Source organism: Hetaerina americana, unplaced genomic scaffold, assembly GCF_022747635.1.
Source record: "Hetaerina americana unplaced genomic scaffold, ioHetAmer1.1.p SCAF_137, whole genome shotgun sequence".
Lineage (NCBI taxonomy): Eukaryota > Metazoa > Arthropoda > Insecta > Odonata > Calopterygidae > Hetaerina > Hetaerina americana.
This window is the reverse complement of record NW_027286481.1, coordinates 539,626-559,515: the sequence shown is the minus strand read 5'-3', so window position 1 is coordinate 559,515 and position 19,890 is coordinate 539,626. Positions and strand designations below refer to the sequence as shown.

The window sequence follows — 19,890 nt, the reverse complement described above, 5'->3', positions numbered from 1 at the left end:
GTTTTCTTATCTTTCCATTTTACCTTCTCCATTCTTCTCCACATCCACATTTAAAAATCCTTCAGTCACTGTCTATCTCCCTGCTTCAATGACCAAGTTTCTGCACTGTATATCACTATCCTCAATATCAAAGTTTCCTAAAGAGTCTTTTCATAATGTCCCTGCTCAACATTCCTTTGCTTAACGCATTTCTTATCCTTATGTCCCTATTACTTCTCCTGTGTTGGTCCAATCAATACTGAGCTACAAACTTTTTCCAGCTCTAGTTTTTGCCATCCTATTTTAATGTTAAGCTTAGTCTTTTTCATTCTAAAAAATTGCATATCCTTTGTTTTATCAATATTGATTATCATCCCATACCTGTTGTACTTAATTGCCAATTCACTAAGCAATGCTTGCAGCCCATTGGCTTACTGACAGACTTAAACTTATTCATCAGCAAACCTAACTGATTTTATGAATTTACCGCCCACTATCATTCCTACCTCCAGTTCTTCCCCTTCCTCTTTATTCATTTCTTCTGCATACATGTTGTACAGCAATGATGATAATGGGCAACCCTGCCTTACACCTCTTCCTAACACTGCCCAACTGGACTCCTCATTCCTTACTTGCAACTGAGCAGTCTTGGACATGAACAGGTTGCAGATTAGCCTCATTTCTCTCCAATCTATTCCTTTTTTTGGCATTATACCTCGTGGTCATATTCTTCATTCCTTTTGATTACAAATCTTATTACTGCAATGGCATCACATGTATCTCCCCTTTCCTATACCCGAACTGATCATCGTCTAAGTAATTGATTGCCTTACTCTCTTTCCTTTTGTTTTTGATCCCAAGAACAACTGCAACAGAAGATGTTGCAAAATAAAATGCTCTCAGCCATTGGCAGGGCAAAAATCCTAAAAATAAACAAAATAAAATGAATATAATAGATTTCATTTCACTGCCTCAGGTTGTTATTTTCTAAGTCCCTCTTGTTTTCAAACTTTAATAATTTAAGTACCAATCTGATACATATGTTGAACCGTAAATATTCCATTGTGTCCTTTTTTACATTTCATACTAATAGTTAATGATCTTTACCCCTTTTGGCCAAGATTGTAATTGAAATTGTTGAATATTCTTGCTCAGTTTGGAAGTTACCCTTATCAAGGTTTTAGTAAATTGATCAATTTAACTCCAGGTTTATTTACTATGGTCTTAACTTGTAGAAAAGTTTGTTTAAATGGTATTCCAACTTTTTTGTGTTGAATATTTAACCCTAAATTATTCTCTTTCGGGATTTTGGGTATAAAATTAAGCAGGATCCTTACAATAAGTATCATTGTTGGCTCTAAAAATCAAAAGCCAATGATGTTATCCTCACAGCTACCTAAATAAATTGAAAATATGTTCATCCTGCATCAATATACGTAGTTGGTTTATCTGCTATTCATCAAAAGTCCACTGAAAATCATTATCTAGAATATTGTTTCAGCATTTGTCATCGGTACATGAACTGTTAGAATGGAGTATATTTGATATCTTTTGATCTGCCTTTTAATTTCAAATACAAGAAAAGGGACACTAGAGCAAGGTCAGGGCTTATAAGAGCATTGAAATGGCAAATTATGTCTGAAGCTTCTTTCTTTTTTTGTTCCCTGCTCAAGACTTTTGCCACCAACTTTGAATATACCTCCTTTAACACTAGATCCTCAATAATTTGTTAATGTTGGTTTCACCCAAAGGGCTGGATTCTTTCCTAATAAGGGAGGTTATTAAATGCATAGCAGAGTGAAAAACAGTTTTATTTTTGATACCTCATTTTCATATTGAGTGTTCATCAGGTGTCTTACATGGCCCTTATCTTTAACAAGTTGTCACGCTTTCTTAAGCATTTTTTGCTACTTAAAAACTTCTCAGGGGTAAGACATCATCTGCAAAAGGCTTTTTAATTAGTTCTAGGTCTCCAAATATGAATTTCTTGAGTTAAATGGTAAACTGAACATCAGAGCATTGCTCCTATATGCACTAATTGCTTGCATGAAAACAAAAAAATCAGTCATAACTGATATTCACCATCTTTCTCAATACATGCACAGAGCCAACTAAACTAACGTTTATTATTTTTGGGGATACCCTCTACTAAGCCAACAAGTCAGTTACCTATCCAATGCTATATTTAGGCTACAGCAGGCCAGTCCTGATACCTATTATACTGACCCTATAACTGCATTCACACAAAAACCACCATTTTCCATAAAAAAAAGTCTGAAGCCTTTTGTTTAAGAAGATCTGTATTATCAGGCCCTAGTTGTCAATGCCATTTATTTATTAATTGTACAGATCCAAAATTTGCAGTCTCAGTATTCTCTTAGTTTTGTTTATAATTCCTTAATAATTTTTTCTTGTGTATAAAACGATTGTTTCATATATTGTCCTTTTATAGAAATGGCTTACGTTCTTAATTTTATATATATTCTCTTTGCTTATTTAGTTTCTAGTTTTGTTTTGCGAAAAACCCCCTAGTCCTTATCAAAGTCCTTGTGAGAAATAATTACCTTTTAAAAAGTTAGCACCCTAATATTTTATATTTCATTTCCTGTATTCAAGAGATATTTCAGCCTGGAATTAGTCCAAATCTTTCCATGGTTCCTTATATCATAATTTACCAGAAAGCAAAATAATGTAATATGAAGTCTCAAAAAATCAAAAATATTATCCCTACTGTTGTAATGTTTGTGTGATAGATATTATTGCAGCTAAAAATAGGTTTAGTAGCTACTAACATATTGTTAATTCTAAGGTCCAAATGAGTTGTGGCATGGTTAAATATATACTTAGCTTGGTCACTTTGAGGTTGTAATTTTTCTAATTGGTCTAATATTTATTTCATTGCTAGGTGATGTAATTTAAAAATTATCAAGTATAAGAATATTTCAGTAAATATAATTTATATTTTAGAATTCTTTTAGTAGCCCATGTAATTGAGTCAGAATTATCTGCCCATTAAAACAAGATTATACTCTATAATTCTTATTTTTTATTAAAGCACAATTGATTCTGGCATTTGAAATAGTCATGACACAGAAGTGCCTAATAATTGATCTTGTGAAAAGCTAGCAAGCTGCTAGCAATAGCTGTTCAGCATAACTTTTTGTGACATTTAAATTTGGTAATAATAACTTGTTTCATTATAGTTTTCTCTTAAACCTAAAAGAATTGTCAGATATTATTCACTGATACTTTTCTTTTGTTTAAAAGAAGCACTATAAAATTTGCTTTCTGACCATAAACCTAAAAAAAATTGTTTTTAAGTGATAAATACTACCTTGAACAAAAAGGTCCCGGAATAACCACCGTGTGGCGCTCCCATCGTTCCGATTTGAGTTCTGTTTTTTTTGTTAAATTGGTACATCTGTTGTTGATATTCCCTTTAAATCTTAGTGTCATAACTTGACATTTGCAAAAGTTACGGTCGGTTTTCGGTATGTCCATCAGTGCTTCCTGCGATTTTTCCATGACTTCCTCTCAGCTGCTAAAACGCGTTCCCCGTAATGGTTTTTTAACTCGATTGAACAGAAAGAAGTCACAGGGAGCCAAATCAGGTGAATTTGGTGGCTGTTGGATGGTATTTGTTGCATTTTTCGTCAAAAAATTAGGAATAATGATAGCACTGTGCGACGGTGCGTTATCATGGTGCAAAATCCACGAGTTTTCTGCCCACATTTCTGGTCTCTTTTGGCGAATTGCTTCACGCAAACGTCTCATAACGCCCAAATAATACTCTTTGTTTACTGTCTGGCAAAAATTCATGATGCACTACACCGTTGTAATCCATGAAAACCGTCAGCATTGCCTTCTTTTTTGACTGAAAACGACGTGGTTTTTTTGGTCTCGGCTCATTTGGTGAACGCCATTCACTTGCCTGATGTCTGGATTGCGTGTCGTACTCATAAACCCACGTCTCGTCTCCAGTAATGATCCTTTTGATGAATGTGGGATCGGATTCAGCCTCGCAAATCATGTCTTTTGCGACGTCAACATGGTCTCTTTTTTGCATGAAATTGAGGTCTTTTGGCACCAACTTTGCTGCTACACGACGGAAACCCAAATCATTAACCACAATGTCTTGGGCGGATCCATAGGCAATGTTCAAGTCCTCCGCTATTTCTCTGATGGTTAATTTGCGGTTATTGATCAACATTTCTTTTACTTTATCAATTTTTTCACCGACTTTCGATGTTGATGGTCTGCCACTGCGTTCATCGTCTTCGATTGACTCACGACCACTTCTGAACTGCTCGTGCCACTGGTAAACGACTGTTTGTTTTAGAGAATCGTTGCCGAAACACTTTTCCAACATTTCCAACGTCCGTGCGCCACTAAATCCGTTTTTTACGCAAAATTTAATACAAGATCGTTGTTGCAAATTTAAATCCATTTCTGCAATTGTAAAAAATCGCCAACACACACAGAGATAGATGTACTCTTGGCTATGTAACTTTTGCAAATGTCAAGTTATGACACTAAGATTTAAAGGGAATATCAAAAATAGATGTACAAATTTAACAAAAAAACAACTCATCGGAACGATGGGAGCACCACACAGTGGTTATTCCGGGAACTCTTTGTTCGAGGTAGTATGTTCTTAAAACGTTTTATTAACAGAAAAGTTAAAGTAAGGGTTTTATTTTCTTTCTTAAATTTCCTGTGTAAAATATATTTGTTGTTAAAAGTTCTAGCAATCTAAAGGACCACTATAAGAAAAGTTATGCCAGAAAATGTGAAAGGTCTTTTTTAGATAAATTGTATCAAAGTCTTAAATAAAAGTAACTTTAAGGGTACCATATGTGTCAGTTGATATTCATGGATTGCCATATTAATAGTAGCTTCACATAATTAAATAGAAGTAATAAATAAATTTAGTATTGAACATAAATTATTTTAGGTGAATGACTTTATCACTTACTAAATTGACCATTTTACTTGATTAGCAATTTGTCCATGAATGAATTGATGATTTTAGTAATCAATAAAGATAGTCATTCTCTTAGTTCCTATCTTACATGTTGTAATTTTGGTATTTTAACTTCTATTGTTGGACTCTGTGCTTTTGGTGAAAAACAGCCATACAAAGTTAATTTCATTTAAATATCTACTCCCTTGAAAAAGAATTTCCTTTCTTTATACATTTGTCCTTTCTCATATTCCAGTCTTTTAAAACAGGAAATATTCTTATTTCTTCTCAAAATCCTTTTACAAATTTAATTTTCTAGGCATTTGTACATGCAAAGTAAACATTTGTGGAAATGTAATGAATGATGGCATTAAACCCTTTTCTTGATAATTTTATTATGTATGTAAGTCAATTTACCAACAATTGGAGATAACAAACTTGTTCATTGTAGGTAAATAATTTTTCATTGATAAGATTCCTTTTCTTCAAATCTCTCAGAAATTTGCAAGAAAAAAGATGGTGCAGGGAAGGAAGCAGGAGGCATTTTATTGCATTCTTGTCAAATTTGCTACAAGGAATTTGCACAAAGGGACCTTCTCAAGGATCATGTCTTGAATGTGCATGTTAGGAAGGCAACACAATTCAATTGTCTCTTGCTCAAAGGCATTTGAGAGAAAAAATGACCTTGCAAGTCACATCAACTTGGTGCATGTGATGAAAGGGAAGTACCAATGTGAATTCTGCACCAAAAACTTTCTATTTTTGAGTAAACTCAAAATCCACAAGTCATCACATACTGCAGAAGGACCATTTAAATGTGCAATATGTTTGAAAGGTTTTGTTCAAAAGAAGTATCTAAAGAGGCACATTTTGACCCATACTGAAGAAAGACGGCATAGATGTGCAATATGCTCAAGAACATTTGCACTGAATAGTAGTCTAAAGAGGCACTTGTTGACGCACACTGGAGAAAAGAGCCACAAGTGCGAGACATGCTCAAGAACTTTTGCACTGAATAGTAGTCTAAAGGCACACTTGTTGACGCACACTGGAGAAAAGAGCCACAAGTGTGAGATATGCTCAAGAGAATTTGCACTGAGTTTTAATCTGAAGAGACACTTGTTGACGCACACTGGTGAGAAGCCATACCAGTGCGGGATCTGTTCTAAAGGATTTGCTTGGAATAGTAATCTAAAAATTCACTTGTTGACCCACACTGGTGAAAAGAGGCACAAGTGTGAGATTTGCTCAAGAGAATTTGCTCAGAAGAGTCATGTAAAGATCCACTTGTTGACACATACTGATGAGAAGCCATACCAGTGCATGATCTGTCCTAAAGGATTTACTCAGAATATTGATCTTAAAAGGCACTTGTTGACACACACAGGTGAAAAGAGCCACAAGTGCGAGATATGCTCAAGAGCATTTTCTGTGAATGTTAATCTAAAGAGACACTTGTTGACTCACACTGGTGAGAAGCCATATCAGTGCAGGATCTGTTCTAAAGCATTCATTCAGAACAATAATCTCAAGTCACACATGAAGTCACATACTGCAAAATGATCAGGAAGCAGTGTGAATAATATTCAATATCATTGACTCATGATCACAACTGGAGTTTTATTCACAGCCATATACTTTTGAAAGCCCACATAAATGAGTTACATGTTTGTCAGAATTTTAACAACGAAGCATCATCATTGAATACAGGAAGGCTTAGACAAAAGTAAGAAACTAAAGTGCTTGAATTATACAAATCCTTCTCCCAAGAATTACAGAGGCAATGTATGAATGAATGATCATACACTCTTCTAAATAATTATATCACTACCAAGGACCATCGTACTACATTTATTTCAAGTTTTTCAAAAAGTGTCATCATTCTTCTGTTTTGTGTTTTAACTTATTTGAATAAAAAGTAACAGCTATGAAAAATTTTATTTTGCTATCTATCATTTGAATATTGTTAAATCTATTAGGAATCCATTTTCAATTTCACAATATTTAGTTCAAATGAATTTGAGGTATATCTACATAGGGTTCATTGCTGAAAAGCTGCTAGGGAATTCCCTAGTTCTAAGTTATCATTAATGGAATTGCAACGCTGACATTGTCTTTGAGACAGTGCATTGGGAAGTTAAGGGTTTTAAGTATCTATTTTTAAACAAAAATAAAGATTGGAATGCTATTACCATTTGTGGTATTTTCCTTCCAGGAAAGGAGTCTTTAAGGTATTTCAGTCCAAATCACACTGTTTAAGGAGCAAAATAAGGGGTCTATGAAGAAAGTTTTACTCATCCAAACATTTCAAATTTAATCATCTCAAATACTCTTGCTTCTTTTGGAGAAATGCCACTTAGTTGGAAATATAAATGAAATTGTTGGTATTCTGGCATTGAAATGCATGGGTTTGGATATGTTTGCAATTTGCTGAAACATATGCTTTTCACTTTGGTTTCTTTGGCACTGAGCAGCAAGGTTAAATGTGTTGGTAATTTCTGGAATCTACGAAACTTTGCTGGGAAAATTGCTTTTAAAGGGCTTTTAAGAAATGCAGCACTCACCTTGCCCAGAGTTTACCCATCCATATTCCTTAATGCAAGTTATTTTGCAACTTTTCTGTTGCAATCCTAATGGTCTAAGGTATCTCAGGCCCTTTTGGTGGCTTAATGTCATACATGATGTTTTGTATCTTTTTTGATATTTTTCTGTATTGTAGCACTTGATGGCTATCCTTCTGGGAGGGCCCCTCCAATGGATTTTGGACCCTGTTGAAAATTCAGCAACTCAGTTTTGGTTGGCTGAAATTTAATGAGTCCCTCTCTACTTTTGTAAACTTTTATATTGATTTCCTATTAATCCCTCTATAATGAGGAATTTTATTACAGAAATAAATTCAAGTTCTTCATTGTAATCAGAAATCATGGTCTGCCACAATTTGATTACAGAATCTATTTGACAGAACCATTTGGAATTCTGCTTACAAACTAAACACACTTGCACCCAGGCTAGAATCATAAATATTTCTCTGATTGGAATACCATTCGTGTTTAGTTGAGAACTTTTATACTTATCCCTTATTATCATGCCTTTTCGTTCTCTCAGGAGAATTCTCAGCTTAATGAGGATTTTCCTCATTAAAGTAACTGGATTCTGTCACCATCATTGAAAAAACTTCATCTTCTATTCATCAACTCTCTAAATCACTGAAATTTGATAGCAGCATAAGGTTTACCTTTCCTTGCTGTATCCATAGAATATGTTTTTGTCAAAGATACTCCTCAAATATACTGGATGAATGCAATGACTTAAAATTTATGCATGCATATTAAGAAAAAAGGTGACTTCCAAATATCACAAGGAATGGTCATGAAGGTCTTTTTCAATGCGGTCTGCAAACATGTATGTATTAATTTTTAACCTCTTCTCATGTATCTAATTGTAAATGCAACCAAAGAGATTGAAAAAGCCACACGGAGTCAACTCATAATTAGGACACTTTGTTAGAAAGCTTTTATATAAAAACCTAAGCTTTTATATAAAAACCTTTTTGCAGGAGTTGTTGTTTCTCCAAAAACCTCAATTTTTTAAAAATGTTACTGTAACAAACCCTTCAGCATTTCATAATAATAACTGCATTCTTACCTTTTTAGATTAATAAATTTTTCACATCCACCAGTGTAAACAGCTATAAAACCTTTTTCTTCTTAATCAGAACATTGCAATGCTAGGGGTTGGAAATGGGTATACTCATTCTTTTTTTTAATCGGTTTTTGAACAGAGTAACCTTGAAAAAGAAGCCTATGGGACACAATGAAAAAAGTTTTTAATTAGTTTAAATAAAAATTAAAATATTTGGTGTAAAAACCCCGACTGTAAAAATGGCAAATGAATTTTTTTAATTATGACATTTATTGAATTTTATTACCTTTAATGTTTTTGTTCAATATTAGTCACTGAGTTTTGAACTAAAGTTCAGCAAGTTATTAAGACATTTGCCTGTTACACAAGCATGTTTTTTAAATGGTACTTGATAAATTCTCTCAAATCTCTTGAGGCATTTATTAAAGCTTAAAAGGAACTTAATTGTGATTTTTTACACTATTATCATTCACATTTTTTCATATAAAAATGGTAGGCTACCTCTCTTTTGGTCATATTTTAAACCTAATTAAATATTCAGGTTTGGAAATTATTGGCTTATTTAAGTATTAATTCTATCTATGTTGAGTGGCAAAATCTTCAATAGCATACACAAGGTTGCACCCAAAAGTGGAAGGACTGATTTTGTATAAGAATTTTTTTGACGATATACTTACATCGGCTTAACCCTCTTAGTGCGGCGGGCCGATATATTGGCTCTTGTGTAGGCTTTTGTTTAAATCGTTGTAACTTATCGTTTTTTCTTTAATAATTTATGGTTTTTTGCTATTGATAGGTTGATTTCCATAGAATTACGTAACTATTTTCTAAATTTTTTATTAGCAATTTTAAATGCTTTTAAAAAAGTATAATTCTTACCAAAATGTTCCGTTCAGTTTTGTACATGTCGGGAAGCTCTGCCTAATTGTTTGCTCGTTTTTTTTTCTGAGTAGTCTTTCCGCTATGAAAAGCCACTGAAAGGCTACTAATCTTTTTTCATCTGTAATCTCTTGAATGTGTTGTGGTGTCATGTTGTTGATATATACCTGCTTATTCAGACTTTGTTGAGACGATGGAAATGAGAGCACTGCTTTGTAATCATTTTCGTTTCTCTTGCCGTCCGTCGTATCTAATCATTTTCGCCCTGTGTAATGGATTATATTGTCAGCAGTTCTCTGTGAGTTAGAACTTGGTTTTTTCTGCCTTAGATTGTAAGCACATTGCCGCAGTCTCAAGGAAAGGGGAAAAGTCCCAATTTATGACTCAGTGAAATCAGCCTTTTCAACAAAATCGAACTGACTGACAAAAAAATTTGTAACTCACAGGTTTTTCATTATTTATTTATAATATATTTATTTAGAATTTTTTCTGCGTGTCTTTTTGATTCTTTATTTTATTTAAATATCGTAGTTTAATTGAAAAATGTTTTTAAAAAAAACATTAGTTTTGTGTCTAAAAATCGAAATATTATTGCTAAAAAATTATTCCTCAAATTTATGATACTGTAATAATTGCATTTATTATTCAGATGTAGTAAATGTATTACATCATTATTAACTTCATTATTATATTTTAAAATAAAAAAACTGCGTATGGATATCTAAACAAATAACTTCAAAATGTTTTCTTTTTCCTAAGGTGATACATTTGCTAAAATTACTCTTCGCACTTCTCACTAGTACCCCTAAGATCCCCGCCGCACTAAGAGGGTTAATAATCTTCAAAGTATGCTCCTTGAGCTGGTACACACTTAGTATAACATTGCTTACATTCCACATATGCCCATTGGCATTGATGACCCTTGTAGAAGCCTCTTGAAGGTCCTTATTAAGTCTAAACGTCATCCCCTGAGCTGTCTTTTAATCAGGGGGAAGAAGAAGAAGTCTGGTGGTGCCAGATGGGGGGAATAGGGCGGGTGCAACAATGTGGCAATGCGGTGTTGCCCCAGTGCTGTCTGACGACAAGCATGCCATGGCAAAATTTTCAGCACCATCTTGGCGCACACCTTGCGCATGGCCAAATCCTGTGAAATAATGCATTGGAGGTTGGATGCAGACAGACCCAACTGGTCTGCAATTTGTTCAACTGTTCTGGTTAAGCATTGGTCTGTGTTCAGCAGTGTCTTCACTCTGTCCACATTCGTCTCAGTTTTTGCATTTGACAGCCATCCGTAGTGATGGTTGTCTTCAATGAGTTCCCCACCCTCTTTAAACATCTTGTGCCACTCAAATACCGTGGAATGGCTTAAGGCAGTGTCCGCATTAGCCTGCTTGATCATATCGCGGGTCATAGTTCCCAAGTTTCGCACAAAACTTCACAGAATAATGTTGCTCTAAATTCAGATTCAATTTTTTTTGACATGGACAAAAAATTTGCTTCCCTAAAAACGGTGTCCCCACTCAATGACAGCCCGCAGGCAAATAAGGTTTGTGTTGGACTATTACTTTGAGCCCCCACCATCTTACCCTGCCAGGATGACCCCCCTTCACCCCTCTCTTCCTGCGAGAGAAAATCAGTCCAACCACTTTTGGATGCCTCACTGTATATATTGCAGTTTGCTACTGCGTGTAATATTAAAACAGAGATGCAATTCTTACATGGATTTATACACATGTATTCTTTTAAAACAAAGGATGAAAGAACTAAGTATTTAAAGTTTTAATTCCTAATCCATGTTTATTTATATAAATAAATCCTCTTCTTTTTAGCTCCCTTTACTGATATTCAGCCAAGGTAGCGTTTGTCCCAAAGGAAGTGAATGTGGAATGGTGGAGTTATAATCATTTACCGGTATCGAGTTTACATTCAAGTACTCTTTCAAGGCTACATCTGAGAGGGCGGTTCAATAAGTACCTGGGTTAGAAATAAGGAAACTATTTTTTCCAAAAAAACCATTCATTTTATTTTTCAACATAGTCCCCTTTAAGAAATAGACAGTTCTCTTACCAATCTTGCCATTTGTATAACCCTGCCAAAAAATGGATTTGCCTAGCTCCCCAAAACACAACTGTGTCTCAACAATAACTTCCTTGTTTTAATTACATTTAATACACGGGATGTTGCAGCATTTCCTAATGTAGTTAATGCAGTTTGGCAGTAGCTACTCTGGATGAATATGCTGGTGCATTAATGTGGTGAAAAAGCACCTTCTTCTTTGCCAAATGAAGCCATGTCTCCAATTTTTTATTAAAACGGTCCAATAACTCAATATACAGGGATCGGCCAGAAAATAAGTGTACTGACTACTGATTTTTTCCCGCCACTCCAGGCGCGCCCAGTACCGCTCTGACGGGCTGCGATTGGAGGAGGGTATATTAGCAAGCGACGCTAAAAGAGGCAGTTGGCTGAGCTGTGGTGTAGTATGGAGCGCTGTTAACGCAAATCACCACGCTCGACCCAATTTTTTGGAGCAGCGTTATTCCATCAAATTTGCGGTAAAGCTTGGGAAATCGTTACCGAAACTGTCTGTATGATTAATCAGGCTTACAGGGAGTCAGCCATGTGCAGAAACATGATCTTTCGGTGGCACAAGATGTTCGTGGAGGGCAGAGAAGAGGTCGACAACGAGTTTTCAAGAGTTTCCCGATGATGCCTTCGCGGGAGCGTTCCAGGAATGGGAACGCCGCTGGAACAAGTGTATCGACTCACAAGGGTCCTATTTTGGGGAATATATGCTTTAGATATATAAAAGTAAATACATTTTTTTTCCTGAGCTCAGTGCACTTATTTTCCGAACAAACCCTGTAGTATTTGCTAAGGATCATTATACTGACCCTGCAAGAGCATTCACACGAAAACTGCACCATTTTCCATAAAAAAGTCTGAAGCCATTTGTATAAGAAGAGCCTTATGCCATAGTTGTCAATGCCATTTATTTATTAATTGCACAGACCCAAAATTTGCAGTTTCAGTATTTCCTTAGTTTTGTTTAGAATTCCTTAATAATATAATTTTTTCTTGTGAATGAAACAAAAGTTTCAGATATTGTCGTATAATAGAAATTGCTTACATTCTTAATTTTATATATCCTCTTTGCTTATTTAGTATCTAGTTTTTTTTGGGAATTAACCTCCTAGTCCATATCAAAGTCCTTGTGGGAAATAATTAACTTTTTAAAAGTTAGCACCTTAATATATTATATTTCATTTCTTGAATTCAAGAGATATTTCAGCCTTGAATTAGTCCAAATCTTTCCATAGTTTCTAATTTAATAATTTAATCAGAAAGTCAAATAATAATATAACATGAACATGAAATCCACCATTTTTCATTGCTAAGTGGTGAAATTTTAAAAATATCAAGAAAAAGAATATTAAAGTAAATGTAAATTATTCTTTAGAATTATTTTAGTACATTTAATTGAGTCAGACTTATCTGCCCATGATTTAAGCAAGATCATAATCTTTAATTCTAATTTTTTTAAAATAATAATTAATGCAGGCATTTGCATACTAATAGTAGTTTCAGATAATTAAATAGAAGTTATAATTAAATTAAGTATTAAAAATAAATTATTTGAGGTGAATGACTTTATCACTCACTAGATTGACCATTTGACCTGATTAGTAATTTGTCCATGAATGAATTGATGATTTTATTAATTAATGAATATTGTCATTCTCCTAGTCCCCATCTTACATTTTGTAATTTTGTTATTTTAACTTTTAAATTTGGACTTTGTGCTTTTTGTAAAAGATAGCCACACGGAGTTTATTTCATTTAGTTATCAATTGCCTTGGAAATGAATTTCCTTTCTTTATACATTTGTCTTTTCTCTTTTTCAACTATTTTAAAACAAGAAATATTCTTTTTTTCTCAAAATCCTTTTACAAATTTAATTTTTTAGGCAATTGTACATGCCAAGTAAACATTTGTGGAAATGCAATGCATGACGGCATTGAACCTTTTCTCTTGATAATTTAATTTAATGTATATAAGTCAATTTTCCACCAGAAAACTATATTCATTTTACTGCATCTCTCTCTGTACTTGTCTTCTTAAATTCAACAATTAGGTGCTCATGGAATGTGCATGCTGGTTGAAACAAGCCATCAGTTTAGTAAATTGTTGAACTCTTGTGCAAGGTTTACAATTTGAATTGTTTGGTGTTTAAAGTTTTAAATCATCAATTAGATGAAATAATTTTAATGGAACATGAAAATAATTTTTAAACATGATTTTATAAAATCAGGGAATGGAGCAAAAAGTATCTGTATTTTAGATTTGTTTATTTAAAATAAAACTTCAATGGATGATTTGATTGTAACAACTCAAGGCAACAATTTCATCGCCAAATTCTTCTGAAAAAGGTGTTATAGAAGCTATATAGTATTCTGCCTACATTTTTGTATTGAGTACCAATATTTTCACCAGACTTTCTGATAAAAAACCTCAATACATTATTTGGTTCAGCATCAGATAATGACAGATGCTTTGTCCCTGGCCTTTTAGCTTAACCCTCTTAGTGCGGTGGGGATTCCAGGGGTACTAGTGAGAAGTGCTAAGGGTAATTTAAGAAAATGTATCACCTTAGAAAAAAAATATTATGAAGTTATTTGTTTAGATATCCAGATGCAGTTTTTTATTTTAAAATATAATATTTTAGTTAATAATGATGTAATACATTTACGTCATCTGAAATATAAATGTAATTACTAAGGTATCATAAATTTGAAGAATAATTTTTTAGCAATTATATTTCGAATTTTAGACACAAAACCAATGTTTTTTTAAAAACATTTTTCAATTAAACTATAATATTTAAATATAACAAAGAATCAAAAAGACATGCAGAAAATATTATAAATAAATAAAGAAAGTCCAGTGAATTGCAATATTTTTTGTCAGCCTCTGCATAGTTCGATTTTGTTGAAAAGGCTGATCTCACTGTTTCAAATTGGGACTTTTCCCCTTTCCTTGAGACTACGGCAATGTGCTTACAATCTAAAGGCTGAAAAAACCAGGTTCTAACTCACAGATAACTGCTGACAATGTAATCCATTACACAGGGCACAATTGATTAGATAGGATGGACGGCAGGAGTAACCAAAATGATTACAAAGCAGTGTTCTCATTTCCATCGTCTCAACAAAGTCTGAATAAGCAGCTATATATCAACACCACAACACATTCAAGAGATTACAGATGAAAATAGATAAGTACTCTTTCAGTGGCTTTTCATAGTGGAAAGACCACTCAGAAAAAAACGAGCAAACAATTAGGCTGAGCTTCCCAACATGTACAAAACTGAATGAAAAATTATAGTAAGATTAATACTTTTTGAAAAGCATTTAAAATTGCTTAGAAAAAATTAAAAAATTACTTATGTAATTTTATGGAATTCAACCTATCGATAGCACGAAAACCATAAATTAGTAATGAAAAAACCATAAGTTACAACGATTTAAACAATAGCCTACACAAGAGCCAATATATCGGCCCGCCGCACTTTTTGCCAGGGACACGAAAGCCGATATATCGGCCCGCCGCACTATGAGGGTTAATTTAAGATTGCACAAAGAATACCATCTGAAGTTAGCAGACATGCCCTAGTTCAATTATACTATAAGAGTAGTTTATGTACATAAATATTTAAATGTCAACACATGTTGTGCAACATGTACATGCCAAGTAAAAATTAGTGGTAATGTAATGCATGATGGCATTGAACCCTTTTCTTGATAATTTTTTATGTTTACAAGTCTATTTACCACCAATTGGAGATAACAAACTTCTTCATTGCAGTTATAATTTTTTTTTGATAAGATTCCTTTTCTTCAAATCTTTCAGATAATTACAAGAAACAAGATGGTGCGGGGAAGGAAGCAGGAGGCATTTTATTGCATGCTTGTCAAATTTGCCACAAGGAATTTGCACAAAGGGACCTTCTCAAAGATCATGTCTTGCATGTGCATGTTAGGAAGGACCCACAATTCAATTGTGACTCTTGCTCAAAAGCATTTGAGAGGAAAAATGACCTTGCAAGGCACATCAATTTGGTGCATGCTGTGAATAAGAATTACCAATGTGAATTCTGCACCAAAAACCTCCAATTTTTGAGTAAACTAAAAATCCATAAATCATCACATACTGCAGAAAGACCATTTAAATGTGCAATATGTTTGAAAGGTTTTGTTCAAAACAAGTATATAAAGAGGCACATTTTGACACATACTGAAGAAAGACTGCATAGATGTGAAATATGCTCAAAAGCATTTACTCAGAATAGTTATCTTAAAAGGCACTTGTTCACACACACCGATGAAAAGAGCCACAAGTGCAAGATATGCTCCAGAGCATTTGGTCGTAAAGGTCATCTTAAGATGCACTTGTTGACACATACTGGAGAAAAGAGCCACAAGTGCAAGATATGCTCAAGGGCATTTGCTCGGAATAGTCACCTAAAGATGCACTTGATGACACATACTGGTGGGAAGCCATACCAGTGCCCGATCTGTTCTAAAGGATTTGCACAGAGTAGTAATCTAAACATTCACTTGTTGACACACTCGGGTGAAAAGAGGTATACGTGCAAGATATGCTCAAGAGCATTTGCAGTGAATGGCAACCTAAAGATGCACTTGTTGACACACACTGGAGAAAAGAACCACATGTGCAACATATGCTCAAGGGCATTCGCTCGGAAAGGTGATCCAAAGACTCACATGATGACACACACTAGAGAAAAACCACACAGAAGCAACATCTGTTCTAAAGCATTCTATCAGAACAAGAATCTCAAGTCACACATGAATTCACTCACCCCATAATGATCAGGGAGCAGTGTAAATTATATTCAATGAAATACACTCATCCTCATAACTTATGTCTTGTTCACCGCCACATACTTTTGAAAACCCACAAAAATGAGTTACATGTTTTTCAGAATGTTAACAAAGCAACAACATTGAATAAAGGCAGGCTTAGAAACAAGTAAAAAACTAAAGTGCTCTAATGAAACAAATCCTTCTCTAATTAACTAGAGGCAATGTATGAATGACGTGCATAATTTAGTTAATGAGGATTATTTGCTTCTGAAAAACTCCAAATATTTATTATTACTAAAGTTCATTGTAATACATTAATTTCAAGCTTGTAAAAATGTTACATTCTTCTCTGGTTTTGTGTAATTTCTTTGAAAAAAATTACCAGTTACGAAAACTTTCATTTGACTATCATTCATTTGAATATTATTAAGTATAGCAATAAAAATAAGTTTGTTGCAATTTTCCACAGTTAAAACTTTTTCCAACCATGTTTTGATAAACTATCATCAGGTGAGGAAAAGTACAAGAGAAAGGAATATATATGTATATATATCAAGCTACAAGAAGGGTAGGCAGGGGAGGAAAGAGGCAGGGGAAAGGGGGTTTGTCATGAAGAGAATGGCAGGAAATGATTAATTATAAAAATGATTTACCTGTTTATTAAAAAATTAATTAAATATTTGGCTGCTGTATTTCTTTGGCAAGATTAGTAAAATACAACAGATTTCTATTTTGGTGTCCCTACCAAAACTTACATATTTTAGACCACCATGCAAAAATATGTTATCTCTTTTATGAATAGTTGATGTGAGCAATTTAATTGCCTTAAGGTGCAATTTTTTGCTTTTTTGCAAAATGAGGGAGTGCCACTTGATTCTCATTAGAAATATATGAAAGACATTTGACATAAGGATTTGTTTCCTTGATACTCTTATTTTGAAGTTTTGACAATAGGATGTTAATGAATTATGGTATTTTAATTCTTTGCGATATATTCCTGTTGTAACCGAGAAAGAGTATTCTGAAGACATGATCGACAGTGATGCTATTGACAAGAGGGCTGTGGCATCCCAGATGACATGATCATTGGCAAAGAGGAGGTTGACATTGCCATTAGATGCTCAATTTCTCCAGTAGAGGATTTTCATTCATCCATTGTTGCATCAATACTGGAAGGTAGACAATACTGGTTGGTCAGACAATGAAGAGGCAGGGAATATGGTAACTGATCATACATATTCCAGCATAAAAAAATGCACACTCGTGTGGAAAATAAATTTATTACATAATGCACTTGTACAAATTCATTCAATTCTTCACCCCCTCTCCCTTCTAAGTACTCTCCCCCTGAAAGTATAATTGGAGCAGCAAGCCAGTGACATTAGACAAGTGACAATTAATCTGCATTACCAAACTATACCAATTCCACTCTTACTCGGTGGACTTTGCATAGCCTCAGACAGCATGCATACAATTCTTATCATGCTATTTTCATTTTTGTTAAATGATTATTTAATTCTTAATTCTACTTAAATCTCAGTATTAATTTTCTAACTAATGCCTATCTGAGTCACCTGGCATTTTCATGCATACCTATGTGCTTTAGTGTCAAAAAAAGGAGAAAGTAATGGCTGATCTCCATCTTTAACCTACAGAACTCAATTCCCTTCTTCATGCAGTGATTTCTTGTGCATAAACTGCAGTCTCCGACCTAATCACCATCTATTCTTTGCCTTTTATCTTATTCCAATCCTAAATCACTATCTTATGTTACAAATGCAGCCATATTTTCCTGCAAATACTCATTATTTATTATGTTCTGTAAATGTGGTAAATCCTCTCAATTTCTTTCTGCTTATGATTGCTTGGTATGTAGACCAGAATGATGACAAACGGTGTCAATTTCGTGTGCACCTCTACCAATTATAAATTATCAGTTGATAGGTCTATGATAACTATGCTTTTATTAACATTTTCGTTCACTATTTTGTCCATCGTTAAATATAATATCATGAATATCAAGGTTTCAGGGCTCATTATTTTGTAATGCCAGGGTCCATCTAAGACATAGCCACACGGGTTTTGTAATAAATGATTACAACTTTAATACCATGTTATTTATATGGAATATTTATTCACCTTATGCATTTGATTCAAAGGAAGAAAAAATAGCAAATATTGACCTAGAAAATAGGATTATTTACTGGAAAGCCTGGGTTTGAGGAAGGTAGAGGCAGCGGTGTGGGAAGATGCTAGGATATACTGTGGGGAGGAATATCACCACCTCCATCTCTCTTCCCCCCTTCTCTTCCACACATACTTTTGAAATACAACTTCTTTGAATGGATCGCATTTCATTTCCTCTTCTTTTTGATTTCAGCCCTATGGTTTTAAGAATCCACTCCACCAGCAAAGGGCAGGGCAGACTGCTGCCTGTCTCAATCACACATCTGACTCTGACTACATGAGTTCAAGCTCCTGGGACCAGCTGAGTTCCATCACGGAGGAGTCCGTGTGGGCCAAGTGGCTGGAGTCTTGTGTGGATGAACAAAGGAACTGCTGCTGACCCAACTTGATCGAGTTGGTGCAGGAGGTCGGCTTGTCCCAGGTTGCCATCTCATTATTCCTGTTGCACCTTGACTCCTCAGCTTAAATGACCTTTAACCCAACTGCCACGGCACTGCTGGGGATCTTGCAGGCATCGATCCAGTATGGAGTTGCCAAGACGATTCCCACCAACTCCACGCTTTCCTTGCTCTCCTTCAGCAACTTCCCATTTTCCCTCTCCTTCTCCTCCTGTGACTTGCCCTGTGTGTCGTCAGAGATCTCCATGGAGATCATCGCCTCTCAAGCTGACACCTTGATGGAGAAGTGTGGGTGGGCATATAGTGAGGACAGCACGTGCCTCGGCTGGTAGAGATGCATCTCAGCGGTGATGGCCGTTCCATCCCCTGCCTACCAATGGACAGGCCCTGGCTGGTCGGGGTTGGTAACCCTGGAGTCTTCTTCAGTATCTCCAGCAAGATCTTCACACTAGAGCTGCATTACTCCATCAGGTTGAGGGTCGTTCCATTCATCTCAAACTAGCCGTGGAAGGGCAATTGGTCAGAGAAGTCATTACTGAACTCACAGAAGGGTGAATGGCACCCATTCTTTGAGGGCGTGGGTGGTTCGGATTATTGGGATGGTGGATCCTCCCTGGAGAGATGAGAGCAGCCCGTGTCCCCATCCTGACCTTCCTCCACCTCTCCTGCTTGACCCCTGTAGGCCAGCTTCCTTGGCTGGGGAACTCCATCCTTGGCAGGCACCTCAAGGGGAACCGGCACCCTGGTACCCCTCCAGGCCTTTGGCTTGGCCACATGGGTGCCAGCTGCAGCAGATGCCTCTTCCGCATTGAGTAACTCAGTCTGTGGACACAGAGCATGGCCTGGTGGAGCAGAAGGGTGAGTCGGATTGGTGATTCATGGACCTTGGCTGGTGGTAACACTGTGGTGATGTGACCCCCCCCGACAAGGTTACCAGATGGTCGTATCTGGTGAA

General features: G+C 35.3%; 2 protein-coding genes across 2 annotated transcripts in view; both read left to right on the top strand.

The window, feature by feature from the left end:
- The window catches only part of LOC139686264 (uncharacterized), a 275,732-nt gene that overhangs the window by 3,070 nt on the left and 252,772 nt on the right, over positions 1–19,890 (top strand). The gene's annotated exons all lie outside the window — the stretch shown is intronic.
- On the top strand, positions 10,508–16,359 carry LOC139686260 (zinc finger protein 239-like). The gene is made up of 3 exons (XM_071583412.1): positions 10,508–10,558; positions 15,451–15,591; positions 15,808–16,359. Exons 1-3 carry the CDS (start codon positions 10,508–10,510, stop codon positions 16,351–16,353), a joined length of 738 nt encoding a protein of 245 aa, XP_071439513.1. The 3' UTR covers positions 16,354–16,359.